This window comes from Triticum aestivum, chromosome 3A (genome assembly GCF_018294505.1).
Source record: "Triticum aestivum cultivar Chinese Spring chromosome 3A, IWGSC CS RefSeq v2.1, whole genome shotgun sequence".
NCBI classification, from domain to species: Eukaryota; Viridiplantae; Streptophyta; class Magnoliopsida; order Poales; family Poaceae; genus Triticum; species Triticum aestivum.
In genome coordinates, this window is record NC_057800.1 from 624,477,418 (window position 1) to 624,498,343 (window position 20,926).

Sequence of the window (20,926 nt, forward strand, 5' to 3'; positions counted from 1 at the left end):
ATGGGCTTGTGCTAGGATAAAGTGCCGTTGATGTCATACTTAGATGTGACATAATTATGTCACATCTAGACACACATCTTTTATAGACTTACCTATATTTGAAAACACTATATCAGTTATTGTGACAAAGGTAACCAAATCTGGTCTTATTTTATTGGGAAACGTTAGTGAGCGGCACGCCAACGGAAGATTACGTCGGACTCACGCTGACTGTTCGATTAAACCCAATCGAACAGACCACGCACGACGCAGCCCGTGCAAGGCTTCTCCACGCGTCCTTGCTGGCCCACCTTGCTGGCACACTTGGCATGGGCCCCACGCACACACGCGCGACGGTGGGGAACAGATAAGATCTCGCTGTGGTTGCTTTCTCTCATTCATCTTATCTTCTTTATCTCTCCAACTACTCGTTTCTGGTGGTCGCCGCCAATGTGGCGAGCTCGTCACCATGGCCGCCGGCGACTCGATGCGCCTCGTGTGCATCGATGGCGCGGGATGCACCCCCTCTCCATGGCCGCTCACAGCCACGGGCGCACTCGTCTCCTTGTCCGCCTCCGCCAGGAGCTGGATGTGCGCCCTCTCCATGGCCGCCAAAGCCAGGGTGTGCCAGTCGCCATGGCCAAGCTGCAACCGGCCACGGGGGCGGCGAGTTCGTGCTGGAACCGAGGGGATTTGCTAGAACCAGGTATTTTTTTGCTAGATCCATCTTTTTATTTTGCTACAACCCTTTTCATTTTTTGCTACCATCCCCATTCGATTATTATGAACATCTTTGTTTTTTGCTGGAACCGGTGCCCTGATTTGCTACAACCAGCTGTTGTACATGCTACAAGGTCGATGCCTCGCCGGAGGAAGCTACATCCAGCGGTGAAGAGTGTTGCATCCAACGCCATTCGATGTCGGGAGCTGCAAGCGTGCACGTCGGAGCTGCGACCGGCTACTAGTGGAGCTGCAAGAGGGGAGGCCATTTTTTGTGGATGTGTTCTCGTTTTGCCGAACCAATTATGCTTTTGCTGGAACCGATGTATTTTTTTACTGGAACCGAGATAATTTTTTGCTTCAACTATTGCACAGCTCTTAAATGCTCATGTCGTTTTTTGCTGGGACCTAAGTTTGTTTGTGCCGGAAGCATTTCTGATTTTGCTTCAACTGACCACTCTACTTTGACCCGCGGAGAAAAATTTTGCTGCTTCCAATTTTTGCTGCTTGGCACTCTGACCCCGGCGGGCGGGAGACGCAGAGATGCTACAACTAGCCACCCGAGCGCTATTATCACTGAAAGCTGAATCTAGCAATTTGTTCTGTAATCATCATCTTTTTTTAACTGAAAACAGCTCCAATTTTTGCTTTCACCATGTTCTGTTTTTGTTGGATCCAGCTATATTTTTTGCTTTCACCATGACGATAACTGCCAGCAACACGGCGACCGGCGGCCGGCAATGACGACGGCGACCGGCGACCGGCGGGGAGGGCAGCAACAGGCGAGTGCGCCGGGCGGTGCTTCAAGGCTGGGCGCATAGCTCATCCATGGAGGCACGATGGAACTTTTTTTTTGTAAAAGAAGAAGCCTGACGAAAGAAGATGAGGGAGTCGTACGGCTACACGTTATTTTATCGAACGATGCTGGTACGACCGGCTCAAAGTTGGGCCTAGTAGTGCCCTATTTTATTCATTACTACGTACACATATCTCCTCACGGCCAAATGTGTTATTCGGCAAGCATCATGTCTGCCCCTCAGCTCTAATGTTCAAGGGAGGGATGCTCTGCGCGTTGTTGAACACGTTGCCAGGATCGACCACCGTCTTAGCACGAACCAGCCGGTCGAAGTTCTCTCCGAAGTACGCCTCCCCCCACGACGACCTCGCACGAGAAACCGCCTGAGCGGACGACCCACCGGCAGCGCGCGTCCAGTTGTTCACGCCCAGGTCGAGGTCGAGGTAGTTCACGTAGGCAGCGCGGGGATCCTTGGACACCAAGGGGGCCATGAACTTGTAGAACGACCTGAGCCATCCGATGAACTCCTCCGCGCGGGCCACCTCCGACCGGTCCCAGTTCACACCGTACTGGATACTGTACAGGTTCCCGGCGCGGTGGGGGAACGGCGTCTCGGCGCTCCCGACCCGCGCCATGGCGCCGCCGTAGGGGTCGAGCTGGATGGACCCCGTCGGCCCGGTCGACAGGTGCCGGAAGATCTCGACCATGTCGTGCCTCGAGATCGGTGCCTGCACGTAGTCGGACTTGCTCTTGGAGTACTGCTTTGGCTGGCGCCGCCGGTTCGCCAGGTCCTCCACCGTGTTCAGACCGGCGAACTTGGCCGTCGACTCGACCCAGCTCATTTCTGAGAGGTCTACCTCGGTCAAACCCAGCTCAGGAAAGCTCTGGCTGATAACCGACAAGGCGCGCTCTTTTGACTCCAGCACTTGACCGGTAAAGGAGATGGAGACGTTGCCGTCCGTCGACCCGGTAGGAGCATACACGGAGAGATAAAACTCGTCCGGTAGATTGGGCCCGACATACTGCCACCTGTGAAGCAACCCGGCAATGAGTTCGACCGGACCGGTCCGGCCGACGGTGAACGCGGTGACGTTGCGAGGGACCGGAACGAGCCGGAGCTTCCAAGCGTACACCACACCCCAGCTCCCGCCTCCGCCGCCTCGGATCGTCCAGAACACGTCGTCGCCCATAGAACTCCGGTCAAGGACCCTGCCGTCCGGAGTGATGAGAGCCGCGTCCAGCACGTTGTCGGCGGCGAGCGCAAACTTCCGGGACAGAAGCCCGAACCCGCCGCCGGAGACCTGCCCCCCTAGACCAGTGGTCGACTCCGACCCGGCGGGGAACGCCAGGGACTGGCTCGATTGCCCCACGGCGTAGTACAGCTCGCCCACCGTCGCTCCCGACTCGGCCCAGGCCGTGGCCGAGCCCGGCTCGACCCGCACGCGGTTCAGGTTCGCGAGGTCGATCACCACGAACGGCACGTGGTTCTCAGTGGTGTAGGACAGCCCCTCGTAGCTGTGCCCGCCGCTGCGCACGCGGATCGCCAGCGAGCTGGCGCGCGCGCACAGGATGGCTCGCCTCAGTTCATCCCTCGACTCCGGCAGGACAACGGCGGCAGGCCCGGGGACGCTCGGGAGATTGAACCGGAGGTTGAAGATGGAGGAGTTGAGCAGCCCGGCGTAGCTCGGAGACGTGGGCAGGGAGAAGTTGGTGACGCCGTTGGAGACGAGGCAGGCGGAGAAGTTGCCCGGCGTGGCCGCTGCACCGGAGCATGGGCTCTGATGAAGTGACAAGAGGAGGCAAAACAGCTGGAGGAGAGCTGCGACGGAATGCATTGTCGTTCGGTGAGATCGAGAGATGCTCGTCGATGTGCGAATATATGCGGCTGGTTTGTGTCTGGATTGAAAATGGTTGTAGTCCTGTAGATGGTTTCCATGGAAGTTTGGCAATTAATCCACCGTGTGCCGTACATACGCACGTGAAACAGCCTCCTTGTCTTATTGACACGATCGATGAGAGAGACGTATCCTGACTTCTAATAAAAGAGGCCTTTGAACTGTCGTCAAGCTATCTAGCGGTTGTCTACTCGAAATTTGTTACTTCTGCATAAAGACACATGGTTAGGAAACAAGATTGCCTAAGGTTGACGGCAACTTAGCTAGTAACGCAACATACCTTAAGATAAAAATTTGGTTAAGTGACAAATAATTAATGAGAAGACAAATATTTATGATAACATGATATAATATATTACCCAAGCATAATACATCCAACTTAAAATAAGTCTACATCCTAAATAAATGAAGACTTTCATAGATATCACACATATATTACTACTCATTATAAAAATAGTAATATATATAGACTAATAACGTATCACTGTGATACCCCGCAAAAAGAAAGAAAAAAAGCATATCACTATGATATGTCTAATCTCAATGAGTTTAACATGAGACTGTTACTGCGTAGCATGCTCATATCTATAAAGATAGTATTCAGGAGTTTTTTCTTGCCTTACTTTTACCAAAACAGGCTTGTGCCCCGCTATATTAATATAGCAACCACGCGATACAGCCAGAAGTTCGATGCTGGGGCAAACAACACAATCATGCCCAAAAGAAAAAACAAGAGAAAAGCAAGAGAAAGAAATGCCGGCAGCACCGGATGAACGAAAGCCGAAGCATCCCGCAACCGTTGCGCCCAACGGAAACATCCACCATGCTCCAATGCCATCGAGTCACCGCAAACCAAGCAACATCTTCAAGAAGGACTGCGACGACGACGACGCTGCTACCCGGACGAATCCTAGGATTTCTCCCGGTACACGGAGGGAAGCGGGCGAGAGGTACTCCCGACACCCTTCAAGAAGGTTGATGGCGCCCACAGGTGTCACCACGTCGGTGCCGGGTGGACCCGAGAGGGATTTCGCCCTACCCCTCATACCCACAACCCAGGACCAACCGCGGCTCCACGACGCCAACCGCCCACCAACCTGCGCCACCACAGTCACAAGGACACCACCGTCGTTTCTCCACCGCAGACGATGCGAGGCCGGCCGAACCAAACGAGACCACCGCCGATAGGGACCGGGAGCACCACAGCCACGTGGGAGGGGACCACCTCCACTGGCACAAGCCGTAGCAGACCGGACGCAGGCGCGGGAGCATGCCGGACCCCCTGCCCAGCCGGGCCCAGATCGGGCCCGTTAAGCTCCTGCTGATGCAGTGCAGAGCCGCCGATCCCAACGATCGCATCCCGCTAGCCCAGCCGGAGGAGACCCGCCGGAGGCCAGACCAACCTGCCCTAACCCAGATCGGACGCAAAAGGGCCTAGATCTGGGCCTGCAGGGCTTTGCCGGCCAACCCCCGCCGCCAGCCGCCACCGCCACCAAAGGGTCGCGCCGCCGCCGTATTTTCGCCCGATCTACACCGGAGCACTGCCCGCCGAGGTGCACCGTCACCGGAAACCGCCGCCCGAGCCAGGAAACCGCAAGGGGGAGAGGAAGAGGGCTGCCACCGCCGGCTTTGCCACTGTGCTGCGTGGGCAACACCAACCGGCAACAGCGGCAGGAGGAGGGGTGGGAGGTGGGAGCTAGGCGGCGAGGGGAGGGAGGGCTGCCCCGGCCGCCCCGCTCAGGAGGGGGGGAGGGTACGGGGAGGGAGAGAGCCAACTCTCGCCTTACTTTTCCATCCCTCATCTCATGTTTGTTGCCACAATTATGATGACGTATGCATTGCATTGGGTTAGTTCCAACTTTCAACTGGGGCAGTGCTGAGTTTTGTCGTACCAAACAAGTGCAGTAGAATTAGGCCCATGATCCCATTGCGTGTGTCAATTTTTATTTTATTTTGTTGGGAAACACAGACGCAGATGCTCACATGGAAATAATCCAACTTGTAGATAGAAAGTACTCCTTTCTGGTTTACTGGTTCTATCTCATTGTTTTTTAGTGTTCCCATTTTGTTAGTCTCATTTCCGCTCATTGCCAGTGTCAAAACCGGCGGATCTCGGGTAGGGGTCCCGAACTGTGCGTCTAAGGCGGATGGTAACAGGAGGCGGGGGACACAATGTTTACCAAGGTTCGGGCCCTCTCAATGGAGGTAACACCCTACTTCCTGCTTGATTGATCTTGATGATATGAGTATTGCAAGAGTTGATCTACCACGAGATCGTAGAAGCTAGCCGAAATTTGTCCGGCTCTGCAAAACAAATTCCACATACCACCGTAGAGAGTATAATACCCCACAAATCTAATCTGCCGACAAATTTCATAGCGTGACATCACGCCATGGCCCGGTCATTATTCGAACCGTTTTTCTCAACCAGCTACTGCACATATTGCGAGGCGGCTTTCTTGGCACGTATTGTCGAAGCAGAGATCGTGTCCCCTTATCACGGGATTCTCATCAATACGGGTGTGGGTAACCCAACCGCGCCATCAATCACTGCGCTTGGGGAATAAGCGAGTTTACAAGGAAAGTGGGGAGGCGCGGAATCCCTGCTGCCTTTATAAGGGGATAAGGACTCCCTTTCGCACCCACGCCTTCTTCTTCCCGATCCATTCCCCTTCGCCCGAGCTCCAGCGCCCGAGCGTTCGTCTTCTCCGCCCACAAAGGCCTTCCAAAAATGTCCGGATCCGGGGCAGGAGGCAAGTGGATGGCCTCTACCGTCCAAGAGAAGCATATCAAAAAGCTTTGGGAGGCCGGGTATCTGGCCAAAAAAATCGGCCACCGTCTCCCGACGGTGGGACAGATCGTTCCTACTCCGAAACCCCAAGAGAGGTTTGTATTCCTCCCTCATTTTGCTCACGGGCTAGGGTTTCCCCTCCACCCGTTCGTTCGCGGCATCATGTATTATTACGGGATCGATTTTCATGATCTATCCCCCAATTCCTTCCTCAACATCTCGACATTCATCGTCGTGTGCGAGGCTTTTCTCCGCATCTCATCACACTTTGGCTTGTGGCTGAAGATCTTTAATGTGAAGCCCAAGGTGGTGAGCGGCGAGCATGCCGAGTGGGGGCGCTATGGTGAGCAAGATGCCCAAAATTACATGGCCAATAGGTACTTTTAATGATTCTGTCAAAGAGTAGCAACATCAGTGGTTTTACATCACTGAGCCGCGCGGCACGGAATGGGCCGCTGCTCCAGAGTTCCGATTCGGAGCCCCTCTGCGGCTTACGTCCTGGCCTAAGAAGGGCCTGAACTAGTCTTCGTCCGACGAACTGTCTGTGCTCCAGACGCGCGTTAAAGATATGGAAGACAAGAACATCGAACTTGTCAATGTAGTCCAGGTGATGTTAGTTCGCCGGATCCTGCCTTGTCAGCACCGGACTTGCAATCTATGGGAATTCGATCCGGCCAAGCACCAGACCTTGCGAGAGCTCTTTGGCTCCTCGCACAAAGACATCTGGAAGGTGCTTTTCAAGTCCGGCAAATCATGGCCGGACTCGGCCGAGGACCGCGGGTACCAACTGTCCCGCCCTGCAAGCTCGGTAAGTTTTTACGTGTTTTATCTACATAAACCAAGGGAAATGCTTAATGTGATTTCCTCGACTCCCCTAGGGCTGGGTGAAGAAGGCGGGGCGGATCCACTGTCCGGCCACGTTGCCCGAAGAACCGGCCGGCCCACTTCTGACGAAGATGCTGGTCCCGGCGCCGTACAAGGCACCGAAGAAGAAGGCCGAGAAGGAGGCCAAAAAGACCCGGGGCGGCCTTCGTTGCCGGGACACTTCAGACACAATATCCGAAGGCTCCAACGTCCGTTCTGCCTTCAAAGAGGACGAGGAGGAGGAGGAAGATGAATCCCCAGTGGGGGGAAGAAAGAAAAGGGTGGCCTCCATCCACTTGGAGGCCGAGTCTCCTAAAAGGGGAAAAGCTCCTCTTCTGGAAGAGTCCACTGCTGTCGCCGACAGTAGCCCGACGTGGGACCCCAGGGCCCAGCCCCTGGTGAACTCATGAGTATAAAATCCGAACACGTTTATGCGTCTAGACTCATCATGGCATAATATTTTAACCTGAGCTATATTTTTTGTAGTCCGGCGAGGTCCCGCACCGAACGATCCTCATCCGAGGATTTGCTGAGCTCGATGCTATGGAGAGCGGCCTCGAAGGCCCCTTCCCCAAAATATGTGAATAACACCGAGGAGATTCCCATGGGGGTCGACGGCGGGAGCCATCTTGAATTCGGCTCCCAGCCGGACGCAATTCCGGAGATCAATACGGCTCCAGAATCAAGCAGGCAGCCTCCCTGGGCTGGAGGGGGCGTGCCTGTTCCATCGGCAATCTCTGTCCGACCAGAGGTGCCGGATGTTTTGTTGGCGGCGCTGAAGAGCGCCTCCATCGTCGATGAGCACCGTGCCCTGATGGGTGCAGTGATTAAGGAGATTCGGTCTACTGAGAGTGGACTGAATGAAGCCTGTATCAGCCTTATAAAAGGCTTTGAGGTATGTTTTATGAGATTTCAAAGAGTGTCATAGTATAGATAGTAGCCCCTGATACACTGTTCGGTGCAAGAAAGGACCGGACAGAGGATCAATTTTATGTTCGCAGGAAGACTCACTTGATGACATCTATCTCTCTTCTTTTATAAGAAGGCGTCTGTAGCGGCTGCTACCTCTCATACTGCGGAGGTCTCCGGACTGAATAAAAGTCTGGAGCAGGCCAAAGAAGAACTTGTCCAGTTGAAAAGGCAGTTGGAAGATGAGCAAGGTATGCGCAAGCCTTGTTCACGTTCAGTGCGAGCAAATTTTCAGTATGATAAAATATGTGTCTTTATTTGCGCCAGGGGCGATGACCGAAGTCGAGGCTCTGAGGAAGGTTGTTGCCGAGGCCGAGGAAAAGGCAGCCGCAGAGCAGGCTCTTAGTGAGAAGCACGAGGCCAGGGTTATTGAAGCTGAGCAGGAGCTTCAAGAGTCCGTGAAGAAATGCGAGACCTTGGAGCAGAGTTTAACGGAGAAAGAATCCGAACTCGCCAGGGCTCATCAGGCCGCGCGTGATTCCCAGGGGGAAACCCAAGGTGCCCAACAGGAGATCCAAGAGGCGAGGACGATCGCGGCGGGTAAGGCTTTTTTCCATGTAAAGCAAGTATTTGAGGAGAAAATCATGTTTCTAACCTTGAGTTCAGATTTCTCCAGGGGTATTTGCGGAACTGCCCCGCAGCATATCGGATGCCGCCCAATTCTACTGAGCCGAAGAAGGGAACACTGCCGATAAGCTCTTCTACTCGCAGTATCTGGCACCGAATTATCCGGTGCCTTTTGCCGACCAACTGAAACAGCTGATCGAACTGCATAGGGCAGCCGAGCTAGCGATGAAAGATTTGATTATCCGGCTATGGCCCGCCGAGCCGATTCCAGGACATTATATTTCCATCAATATAATCATGTTGTCCTTTGTAATGTTGAACAAGGTCATTTCTATTGTTTATTGCCTGTTATATAAAAGTTTATCCTCCTGCGCGGCCGTTTTATATATTAATCCTGAGAGTTGGCCAGTCGTCGGCTTCTGCCCCCACGTAGGAAGTACAGGGGTGTTCGGGATAAATCTGATCACTCTTTATCCCAGTTTTGGGTCCTTCGAAGGAGGTGTTCATCACAACGAACCAGGCAATCATACTATAGGGCTTTATCACTCTCACTTAGCCATAGGAGCTTTATAAAAGGAAGGTAGGCACATCCCCTGGTGTTCGGAAGACCGCACGAGGGGCTATATAAGCACCTGATTGGAAGAAAAGTGGATCCATCACACGCTGCATTGGTTATGGCATTATGCGGGAGGAATCCTTAAAGATTCTACAACCTCTCGAACAACTGACCATCTCTCGCCGTATCATGACAGTCGGTTTTTGGCTTTCTCTACTGAGGTGCCCGTCTGAAAGAACCGAGACACAATCGTAGTAGTTCTCCCTGTGCCACCTTAGCCGATATAGCGGAACATAACGCAGCAAAACATGGGAGCCGGGTAAACCCAACATTTGACCAAAGACATGATTCGGAGCTGATGCATATAATGCTATAAGTTCGGGGTGCTGAACTTCCATGAAGGTGTTCGGACTTTGTTGCCGTATTATGGGTAAAACAAAGCCCCTGGCATATTTAAGGCATATCGCGGTGTACGGATGCCACTTGACAAAAGAATTTCAACAAGAAATAACAGTAGATAAGCGTTGTATAAATCCACATGTTATATTTGAATAGTACGTCGATGCATGTGAGTACAGGTAATGTGATAATAAAAAAGAAATATGACTGTGGAACCTGCTGAGACCAGGGGGAAGAAACTATGTGCGGATCCGGAGTATAGTTGGATGGTCATCGCGGGTGAGGGAGTCCTGGATTAGGGGGTCCCCGGACAGCCGAACTGTTGGACTATGAAGACACAAGATTGAAGGCTTCGTCCCGTGTCCGGATGGGACTCTACTTGGCGTGGAAGGCAAGCTAGGCAATACAGATATGTATATCTCCTCCTTTGTAACCGACCTTGTGTAACCCTAGCCCCCTCCGGTGTCTATATAAACCGAAGGGTTTTAGTCCGTAGGACAACATACAATCATACCATAGGCTAGCTTCTAGGGTTTAGCCTCTTCGATCTCGTGGTAGATCAACTCTTGTACTACTCATATTATCAAGAATAATCAAGCAGGACGTAGGGTTTTACCTCCATCAAGAGGGCCCGAACCTGGGTAAAACATCGTGTCCCCTGCCTCCTGTTACCATCCGCCTTAGACACACAGTTCGGGACCCCCTACCCGAGATCCGCCGGTTTTGACACCGACATTGGTGCTTTCATTGAGAGTTCCTCTGTGTCATCATCATTAGGCTTGATGGCTCCTTCAATCATCGATAGCGATGCAGTCCAGGGTGAGACTTTTCTCCCCAGACAGATCTTTGTATTCGGCGGCTTCGCATGCAGGCGAACTCGCTTGGCCATCTGGAGTAGATCGAGATTACGCCCCTGGCCACCAGGTCAGGTTTGGAAGCTTAAACTACACGGCCGATATCCGCAGAGACTTGATCTTCGACGGATTCGAGCCCCTGCCTTGTGCGCCACACGGTCACGATGAGCATGATTTAGCTCTACCATCGGACAGTGTTCAGGAGATCGCGCCAGCAACCGCTCCGACCCTCAATTCGGAACCAGTTGCGCCATCCATGGACAGGTGGATAGACCCCGACACGGAGGTCGTATCCTCAGCAGCGATCGAGCCGAATATCGACCTTACCCTTCACGAGAGCTGTGATGCCAAGCTGCCGGATCCTTCCCCGGCCATGGACTCCGAACCGCCTGCGCCTGTGCCTATCGAATCCGACTGGGCGCCGATCATGGAGTTTACCTCCGCGGATATCTTTCAGCACTTGCCCTTCGGCGACATACTGAACTCATTAGGGTCTCGCTCCTTGTCAGGAGAGTCCTGGCCGAACTATGTCCGGCAGGATTGGGATGCGGATGACGAAGAAATTCACCGCCCACCCACCACCCACTTAGTAGCCACTGTCGACGATTTAACCGACATGCTCGACTTCGACTCCGAAGACATCGACGGCATGGACGACGATGCAGGAGGCGAACAAGAACCACTGCCCACAGGGCACTGGACATCCACCTCATCATATGGCGATGGAACAGCGGAGGATGACCCCTCCAAGAAGCAACCCAAGCACCGACGTCAGCGGCGCCACTCTAAGTCTCGCCAAAGCAAAAGCGGTGACACCGGCACAGGAGATAATAGCACTCCGGACAGTGCCGAAGACGACAACAATCCCCTCCAGCAAGATTTAGGGCAGGAGGATGGACAAGCCAGCCCTCCCAAGAGAGTGGCGGATGGAGAGGCGGAAGATGATAATTACATGCCTCCCTCCGAAGACGAGGCAAGCCTTGACGATGACGAATTCGTCGTGCCTGAGGATCTCGTCGAACAAGAGCGCTTCAAGCGCCGGCTTATAGCCACGGCAAATAGCCTTAAGAAAAAGCAACAACAGCTTCAAGCTGATCAAGATTTGCTAGCCGACAGATGGACCGAAGTCCTTGCGGCCGAGGAATATAAACTCGAACGTCCCTCTAAGAGTTACCCAAAGCGCAGGTTGCTACCCCGACGGCACAACAGATCCCGCGGTATGGATCGAGGATTTCCTCCTGCACATCCACATGGCCCGCGGTGACGATCTACACGCCATCAAATACCTGCCACTCAAACTCAAAGTGCCAGCTCGACATTGGCTCAACAGCTTGCCAGGAGAGTCCATTGGCTGTTGGGAAGATCTAGAAGCCGCATTCCTCGACAACTCTCAGGGCACTTATGTGCGACCACCAGATGCCGATGACTTGAGCCACATAATTCAGCAGCCAGAGGAATCGGCCAGGCAATTCTAGACACGGTTCCTAACAAAGAAAAATCAAATCGTTGATTGTCCGAATGCAGAGGCCCTAGCAGCTTTTAAGCACAACAACCACGACGAGTGGCTCGCCCGGCACCTTGGCCAGGAAAAGCCGAAATCTATGGCAGCCCTCACGACACTTATGACCCGCTTTTGTGTGGGAGAGGACAGCTAGCTGGCTCGCAGTAATAACATATCAAAGAACCATGGTACTTCGGATACCAAGGATGGCAATGGCAGGTCACGTGCAACAAACATAAGCGCCGCATCAACAACGACTATACCGAGGATACGACAGTCAATGCCGTATTCAAAGGCTCTAAACCCGGTCAGCGGAAAAAGCCATTCAAAAGAAGCACTCCGGGCCCGTCTAGTTTGGACCATATACTCGATCGCTCATGTCAAATACACGGCACCCCCGACAAGCCAGCCAACCACACCAACAGGAATTTTTGGGTGTTCAAGCAGGCCGTCAAGTTAAATGCCAAAAACAAAGACAAGGGGTCACATAGCGATGACGAGGAGGAGCCCCGACAGCCGAACACCGGAGGACAGAAGAGGTTCCCCCAACAAGTGCGGACGGTGAACATGATATACGCAACCCACATCCCCAAGAGGGAGCGGAAGCGTGCGCTAAGGGACGTTGTCGGTGTCAAAACCGGCGGATCTTGGGTAGGGGGTCCCGAACTGTGCGTCTAGGCCGGATGGTAACAGGAGGCAGGGAACACTTTGTTTTACCCAGGTTCGGGCCCTCTCGATGGAGGTAATACCCTACTCCTGCTTGATTAATATTGATGATATGGGTAGTACAAGAGCAGATCTAGCACGAGATCAAGGAGGCTAAACCCTAGAAGCTAGCCTATGGTATGATTGTTGTGTATGGAGTTGATCGCCTACGGACTACAACCCTCCGGTTTATATAGACACCGGATAGGGTTAGGGTTACACAGAGTCGGTTACAATGGTAGGAGATCTTGAATATCCGCATCGCCAAGCTTGCCTTCCACGCCAAGGAAAGTCCCATCCGGACACGGGACGAAGTCTTCAATCTTGTATCTTCATAGTCCAGGAATCCGGCCGAAGGTATAGTCCGGCTACCCGAACACCCCCTAATCCAGGACTCCCTCAGTAGCCCCTGAACCAGGCTTCAATGACGACGAGTCCGGCGCGCAAGTTGTCTTCGGCATTGCAAGGCGGGTTCCTCCTCCAAGTCCTTCATAGAAGATTTGTAAACACCAAGAGTAGTGTCCGGTTCTGCAAAATAAGTTCCCACATATTTCCATAGAGAGAATAATATTAACACAAATCAAATCTGCTGACGTATTCTGCAGTGCGCCATCACACTACAGCCAAGTCCTTTACTCGAATCATTTTTACTTTTCCTCCTCAGCATGTTTTGCGAGGCGGTTTCCTTGGCACGTCTTGTCAAAGTAGAGATCGTGTGCCCTTTTTACGGTTTTCTCATCAATACGGACGTGGGTAACCCAATCGTGCTCGTTAGCATGTTTTCTCGATTAAAGGCGAGTCCCAAACGGTTATGGGGAGGGCTCCTGGTATTCAACCTCTTATAAAGAGACCAAGGCCTTACTCCTTTTTCCAATCTCAAACGAGTTCGCCCATCGCCTCGAGTTCCAACACCCCAGGCTCCAGATTCCAGGCGCTTCAGACCTTCGACAATGTCCGGTTCCGACCTTCAAGGCCGATGGATGCCCTCCTTCGTCACGGAGGAGGACGTGCTAAAGTTGAGAGAGGCTAAGTTCTTGACCGCCGAAATTCCGCATAGGTTGCCTGCTCAAGGGCAGGCTATTCCCAGTCCCCAGCCCGGTGAGAGCATAGTGTTCATGTCTCACTTCCTTCGGGGGTTAGGCTTCCCGATGGATCCCTTCGTGAGGGGGCTGCTGTTTTACTACGGGCTGTTTCATGACTTAGCTCCGGAGTCCATCCTCCACATTTCCTCATTCATCATTGTGTGCGAAGCGTTCCTCCGTGTCACTCCTCACTTCGGATTATGGCTCAAGACTTTTGGATTGGAGCCGAAGATGATCGAGGGGCGGCACGCAGAGTGCGGAGGCGCTGTCATAAGTAAGAATGCTGATGCTCCATGGCCCGAGGGCTCCTTTCAAGAAGAGCTCGGCTTGTGGCAACGAGAATGGTTCTATATCACCGCTCCCAGGAGCGCCAAGTGGGCGGCGCCTCCTGCCTTTTGCTTGGGTCCCCCATCACGGCTAGCGTCATGGGTCAACAAAGGATTAGATTGGGGTTTGCCCAAAGATGTGCCCCTGTTACAGGGCCGAATTAAGGATCTCCTGGAAGGAGACCTCAGTTTGGTCAAGGTGACGCAGGTCATGCTGATTCACCGAATATTGCCCGGTAAACGTCGCCCCCTTCGCTTGTGGGAGTTTAATCCAGAGGGACCGCGAGCTCTCCAGAATTTTATGGGCGCAACGCCCGCGGAGATGTATAGAATGTTCTTCGGATCACAAGAGATGTGTCTGGATTTAACCGAGGACGCAGGCCTAAGCTACCATCGCCCGGATACTCAAGTAAGCAACCCTGTGCCCGGACCTTCTATTCGTATAATTGTCATAAACTTGCCCCTAAAAGAGCCGTCCTTTTAAACAAGAGTGGATAGCGAAAGCGAAGCTGATTAGGTGTCCGGCTCCCCTTCCTGAAACCAGTCCGGATCCCGTGTTGGTCAGGATGCTGGAGATAATGCCTTTGGAGGGGGAGGACAAGGAAGCTATGGCCTCTTCGAAGGAGGCTGCTCCGAAGGGAGGAACCGACAATTCCTCTCCTAAGGGGAAGAAGAGAGCCGCCTCTGACGACCCGGAAACCATGGCCTCAAAACGGGGGAGAAAATCCTCGTCAGAGGGTCCGACGCCAGGGAGTTCTTTGGACGGACTACACCCTCAAGGGGATCAGCCCTCCAGCGAGCCGTAAGTGGAGAAAAGATTTTCCTTTTGAGGGATGAGAGAAATCCTTGATTTTATATCTGAGAAGATTAACCGAAATTTTACCTTGTAGATCGGACCTCAGCCCTTTGTAGCGGAGCTCGTCTTCGGGGGATCTTCTTCTGGAGATGATGGAGAGCGGAACGCCTCCCCCTGCCGTGCCGCCCAGCAAGGCGGGCAACCCTGAGGTGTCATTGCGGAGGTTTCTCCGAATCCGGCAGGGGCGGAAGATAGCTATGTGCCCCCCCGAGGCTCTCCACGTCCGGCCTTCGAAAGAGGCCATAGGACAAGTCCGGCACCGTTTGGTGCTCGGCCGGAGGAACTAAAGTTCTGCTGGGGCGAGCTTCTATCTCAGAAGAGCACCATGCATTGATGGACATGGTGATTGAAAGGATTTCATCCGCAGAAAGCGGATTGCATGAGGCCGTCAAAAGTTTACTGACGGGTTTTGAGGTACGTTAGATAATGTACACTTTTGTCAGTTGCGCATAAGTAAGATGCGCCCTGTGTAGATAGTAGCCCCTGAGACTCTGCGCGGTGTCAAGAAATGACGGCACGCAGAGATCATAATCCCAGGTCTAAGATGTTGCCTTTGAATGTAGGTGGCGAGGTGTCCGGAATCAAGCCGAACTGATGATGTGGCCGAACTAAAGCGGCAACTGGACGTGGCAGATGCCGACATCGCGCTTGTCAACAAGCGGCTTGATGAGGCTCAAGGTATTTAATTCTTCGAGCGGCATCAGGTAAGAGGAGCTTCATGCTAGTGTCTTACAATGTGTGTGCTTGATGCAGATGGTACGGCCGCCGTGGAGAATCTTAGGGCAGAACTTGCCCGAGCTAAGGAGCAAGCCAGAAAAAGCGATGTGGCTGCCGAGAAGGCCCTTGAAGAGTTGAGAGCTGAACAGGCTGCTCACCGCCGAAGCAAAGAAGAGATGGCCGAGATGGCCAAGAAGTTAAAGAGCGCTGCAGACGGTTGCAAACTTCTTGAGAAAGAAGACCGGGCGAGACAGACGGATTTAGAGAAGGCCGTTGCCGATGCCAAGGATGCTCGCTCTGCGATGAGAGCTGCGAAGGAGGAGCTGCGTCAGGCCGAACAGATTGCGGCTGGAAAGCCCTTTATGCTGCGAAGGAAGTTTTGTGATCCGAAGTTTGCTCCGTTGGACCGGATGTGGAGTGTGGAGGACACCTATCTGGATTTGGCAGCAAGTGCTGCTGATGCGACCGAACACTTTCGAGATCTAAAAGATCGCGAAGTGGAAAAGCTTTTCTGGTCACAGTTCCACAATCCAGAGCATCCACAGGCAGTGGACGATCGCCTGGCTCAATGGTCCGAGCTGAATAGATTGTCCGGACTAGCCATGAAGTACGTCATGGGTCATCTGTGGCCTGGGAGATCGGAGCCAAAGAGTTATTTCAGCTTGGTGCAGCAATTCCTTGACGCGGTGTCGTGTATTAATGCAATGAAGAGGTCAGCATGCATAGAGGGCGCAAGGATGGCTCTTGCCCGTGTTAAGACATACTGGGTAGAGATGGAGACCACCGTTGTTGCGTCCCGAGATTCGGACAAAAGCCGAGTACCTTCCGAGCACTATTTTCAGGAAGTCCTTGAAGGCGCTCATATAATAGAGACACAGTGCTCGAAAGATGCTATGTTATGATAGCATATGTAATTGAAAAGTAGTATTTTGATAACCTGTAGTGGCCTTTTTTATACTTGTGCCTTCAAGTATTGTGAACACCTTCTATGCGGCCATTTTAAGATATATATATATATATATATATATATATATATATATATATATATATATATATATATGTACAGAATCTGAAAGATGGCAGTCGTTGGCTTCAGCCCCAACGCACATAGTGCGGGGGTGCTCGCAGAAGACGCATTTTCACACTTAACCCAACGTCTTGGTCCTACAAAGGAGGTGATAGCGCAGCGGGCCAGGCAACCGGACTATAATGCTTTAACACTTTCACTTAGCCATAGGTGTTTGACAATGAGACTCTTTAGGTAGCTCCTTGGTGGAAACTGCGCTCGTCCGAATTCGGGGCGCGTATGTGCCTGACCGGGAAGCGGCCCTTCGTTAAAGCGGAGGAATCCGATAGATTCCGATAGGTCATCGAGTGGCTGACCAGTCTCACGCTACATCATGACAGTCAATTTTCGGCTTTCTCTACTGAGGTGCTTGCCCTGGCCGAACCGGGGGCACAATCGCAGTAGTTCTCCTGGTGCTACCTTAGCCGATAGAGCGGAACGTAAGGTAGCCGAACTCAGGAGCCGGGCAACCCAACATTTGACCAAAGACATGATTTGGAGCTAATGCATATAATGCCAAAACTCACGACGCCGAACACTCCCTAAGGTGTTCGGTCTTTATGAGTGCGGGCGAAACAACACTCTTTATTAAAAAAGCCCCTAGTGTCCAGGTACGCGCAAAAATTCTGACGTGGCCACATGCCAAGACGCCAGCCTCCTCCTTGGTTATATTAGAAAGAAAAAACCAGGGGATGTGTAGCAACAAGAGATAGTAAAAGAGGTTTACGCAGGGTCTTAATCTAAAAAGAATCCTTTAGGACGGGTCCCTACTGCACGTCTGCGCCTGTGTCTCCATTGTGCCGTATCCTGGACGGGCGCCGCACGACGTTCATCTGTAAAATAGAGGAACTGAGTTGAAAACGGGTCGTGCCGACAAAGTTTAGAATAAGCAAGTATAAAGTAAGATATATGAGATTGAGCTTTATTGTCTCTTATTGTATATGCGTGGAGCCCCTAGTGTGGGGGTATATGGCTTCTAGGCCTGCATCAATGATGATTTTGCACCGAACTCGTCTATCCGCGTTCGTGGTCTTGAATGACCTATTTTGAAGTTTATTGGCCGGTCAGGCCATTTTGCTGTGGGGCTGTTAAAGCGGCCGCACAGTCCTCCGCTTGGGGAGGCGCACTTTAGTGCTTACCCTTCAAAGAGATGATGCCTCGTGGACCAGGCATCTTGAGCGTAAGAGATGCATAATGCGGTATTGCGTTAAAGCGAGCGAAAGCTTCGCGTCCTAGTAGTGCTTGATAGCGACTTGAGAACGGGACGATATGGAAGGTCAGCTTTTCGCGGCGGAGGTTATCGGCAGAGCCGAATGTGACTGTGAGCCGGAGAAAACCCGTACAATGGGTGTCCAGACCAAGTATTACCCCTTGAAAGGAGGTTCTGCTGCGGTGGATTCTTGCTGGGTTTATCCCCATGTGCTGGATTGTATCCTGATATATCAGGTTTAGTCCACTGCCGCCGTCCATAAGGACATTTGAAAACTGGAGTCCGCCAATTATTGGATCGAGTATCAAGGCAGTCCAACCTACATTCTTGATACTCCTAGAATAATCTAGCTAATCAAAGATGATCGGTTTTGACAACCAGTGGCGGGACCCTTTGGGGATGGGCCGTGTGGTGCGTACCTTTACGGGCGCCGCACATTTTGTTATGTGAAGTGAGTTCACTGTTTTTACTTCTTGTGGGAAGTTCTTTTGTTTCCTGGTGCTCTGCTTTTGGGGTTCGTCCTCGTCTTCGCTTGGTGTGTCGAGCCCCTTGTGTTCGGCATTGAGTCTGCCGGATTGTTTGAAAACCCAACAGTCTCTGTGGGTATGGTTAGCAGGCTTCCGGGGAGTAATGTGTATCTGACATATCCTGTCCAGGATTTTATTTAGGTTGGATGGATCGTCCCTATTATCCTGGGGGGGGGGCAATTTTTCCTGATTTTATCGTGAGCCTTTGAATCCGGCATCGACTGCCGTGCTCTTCGGATTTTTGTCCTTAGTCCAGCCACAGTCCTTGTTGCGTCGCGGTTTTTCCATTTCCATCCCTAGTTTCGGATGTACTTGGGTTGTTGGGGTTGCACCTTGCCAACCAGCTGTCCTCCCCTGCACAAAAGCGGGTCATGAGGCTTGTTAGTGCGGCCATTGTTCTTGGCTTTTCTTGGCCGAGGTCTCTGGCGAGCCATTCGTCTCGGACATTATGTCTGAAGGCTGCTAAGGCTTCGGTGTCCGGACAGTCGACTATCTGATTCTTTTTAGTGAGGAATCTATTCCAGAACTGCCGAGCTGATTCTCCGGGTTGTTGAGTTATGTGACTAAGATCGTCTGCATCCGAGGGACGGACATAGGTCCCTTGAAAGTTTGCTCAGAAAGCATCCTCGAGCTCTTCCCAGCTTCCAATTGTGTTTTCTGGAAGGCTTTTAAGCCAATGCCGGGCTGGCCCTTTAAGCTTAAGGGGTAGATATTTTACGGCGTGGAGATCATCTCCTCTAGCCATGTGTATGTGGAGGATATAATCCTCGATCCAGACTCCAGGGTCTATTGTTCCATCATATGCCTCTATGTTTACGGGTTTGAATCCCTCTGGGAATTCATAGTCCATGAACTCATCGGTGAAACATAGGGGGTGTGTGGCGCCCCTGTATTTGGGTGTGCCGGATTCTGATGATGGCTTCGTAGCATTGCTTACGAGAGCTTGCTTTCTTGGCCCATAAATGGACCTGACTGGGCCATTATGCGAATCCTTAAGTGGGTCGCATGCCGATTTAGGTGCGGCGTCGCTTGCCGCTTTATGGGGTCGTCTATCCGACCGTGTGGCTTTTTCATTTTTTGAATGCGAGGGCTCTAGGGCCTCTTCGTCGAATTCAGGCAGTAGCTTTCTTTTCGGATAGCTTTTAGTGCGGCGACTGCCGCCGTACTTATCTGTGGTATTGATTACTTTGCTCCATCTGATCCATAGTGCATCTTTCGCTGTTTTTAGCTTCCGCTTCTGCTTTTTTAGGCTGCGTGCAGTTGCAACGAGTCTCTCGTGGAGATTCTTCTGCTCCATAGGTTTATTCGGCGTGAGGTTGTCTGGAATGCCGTTTTCGCCGGAGGAGGGATGTTCAGTTTCTCTATCCGTGTTTCCCTGTTCGGACGGTTGCTCTAAGGCCTGCTCGTCGTCTACTGGCTCGTCCTGCTCTATGGCTGGGTTTTTGTAGAGGCGGGGCTTGGGTCTGCATTTACGCCGATGCTTTGATGGCTTTTCGGGGGGTCGATCTCCCGTCCCATCCTCTTTTTCCTCGTTGTCGCTTCCTTTAGGGGTATCCACCATGTACACATCGTGGGATGAGGTGGCTGTCTAATGCCCTATGGGCGTTGGTTCGTCGGTATCTCCTGCATCATCATTCATGCTGTCGATGTCTCCGGAGTCGCAGTTGAGCACGTCGTTTAAATTGTCGACAGTGGCTACCAAGTGGGTGGTGGGTGGGCTTTGAATTTCTTCATCGTCCGTATCCCATCCTCGCTGACCGTAATCCGGCCAGGGCTCTCCTGATAAAGAGAGAGACTTTAGAGAATTCAGGATGTCGCCGAAGGGCGAGTGCTGAAAGATGTCCACGGCGGTGAACTCCATTATTGGCGCCCAATCGGGTTCGATCGGTAGGGACGCGAGGGGTTCAGAGTTCGGAGAGGAATCCGGCTCCTTGGAGTCATGGGCCGTGCAGAGTGCGGGGCTGGCGTTTGGCTTGATCGCCTTTGAGATTATAGCCCCCGAGGTGATGTCCAACCACTCACCCTCGATTGGCGCAGCTGGCTCCGAATTAAGGGTCAGAGCCGGTGCGTTTGCGGCCTCCAAGGTACTGTTCAGCGACAGAGCTAGATCATGCCCCACGAGACAGTGCAGTGCGCTTGGCTGTGGCTCGAATCCGTCGAAGATCAAATCTCCGCGGATGTCTTCCATGTAGTTTAGGCTTCCAAACCTGACTTGATGGCCAGGGGCGTAGCTTTCGATCTGCTCCAGGTGGCCAAGTGAATTGGCCCGCAGTGCGAAGCCGCCGACGACGAAGATCTGTCCGGGGAGAAAAATCTCACCCTGGACCGCATCGTTGTTGATGATCAAAGGAGCCATCGGGCCTAAAGGCGACGACACAGAGGAACTCTCAATGAAAGCACCAATGTCGGTGTCAAAACCGGCGGATCTCGGGTAGGGGGTCCCGAACTGTGCGTCTAGGCCGGATGGTAACAGGAGGCAGGGAACACTTTGTTTTACCCAGGTTCGGGCCCTCTCGATGGAGGTAATACCCTACTCTTGCTTGATT

The 20,926-nt window shown here is 52.5% G+C and overlaps 1 protein-coding gene and 1 long non-coding RNA gene across 2 annotated transcripts; one reads left to right on the top strand and one right to left on the bottom strand.

Moving 5' to 3' along the window:
- The first annotated feature begins 357 nt into the window (after window positions 1-357).
- Window positions 358-1,352, top strand: LOC123062690 (uncharacterized). The gene is made up of 2 exons (XR_006429828.1): window positions 358-685; window positions 815-1,352. It is a non-coding gene; the product is annotated as an uncharacterized lncRNA (long non-coding RNA).
- Window positions 1,353-1,634: 282 nt separating this feature from the next.
- Window positions 1,635-3,422, bottom strand: LOC123062689 (reticuline oxidase). The gene has a single exon (XM_044486325.1). The coding sequence runs from the start codon at window positions 3,328-3,330 to the stop codon at window positions 1,723-1,725; it is 1,608 nt and encodes a 535-aa protein (XP_044342260.1). The 5' UTR covers window positions 3,331-3,422; the 3' UTR covers window positions 1,635-1,722.
- Window positions 3,423-20,926: the final 17,504 nt, after the last annotated feature.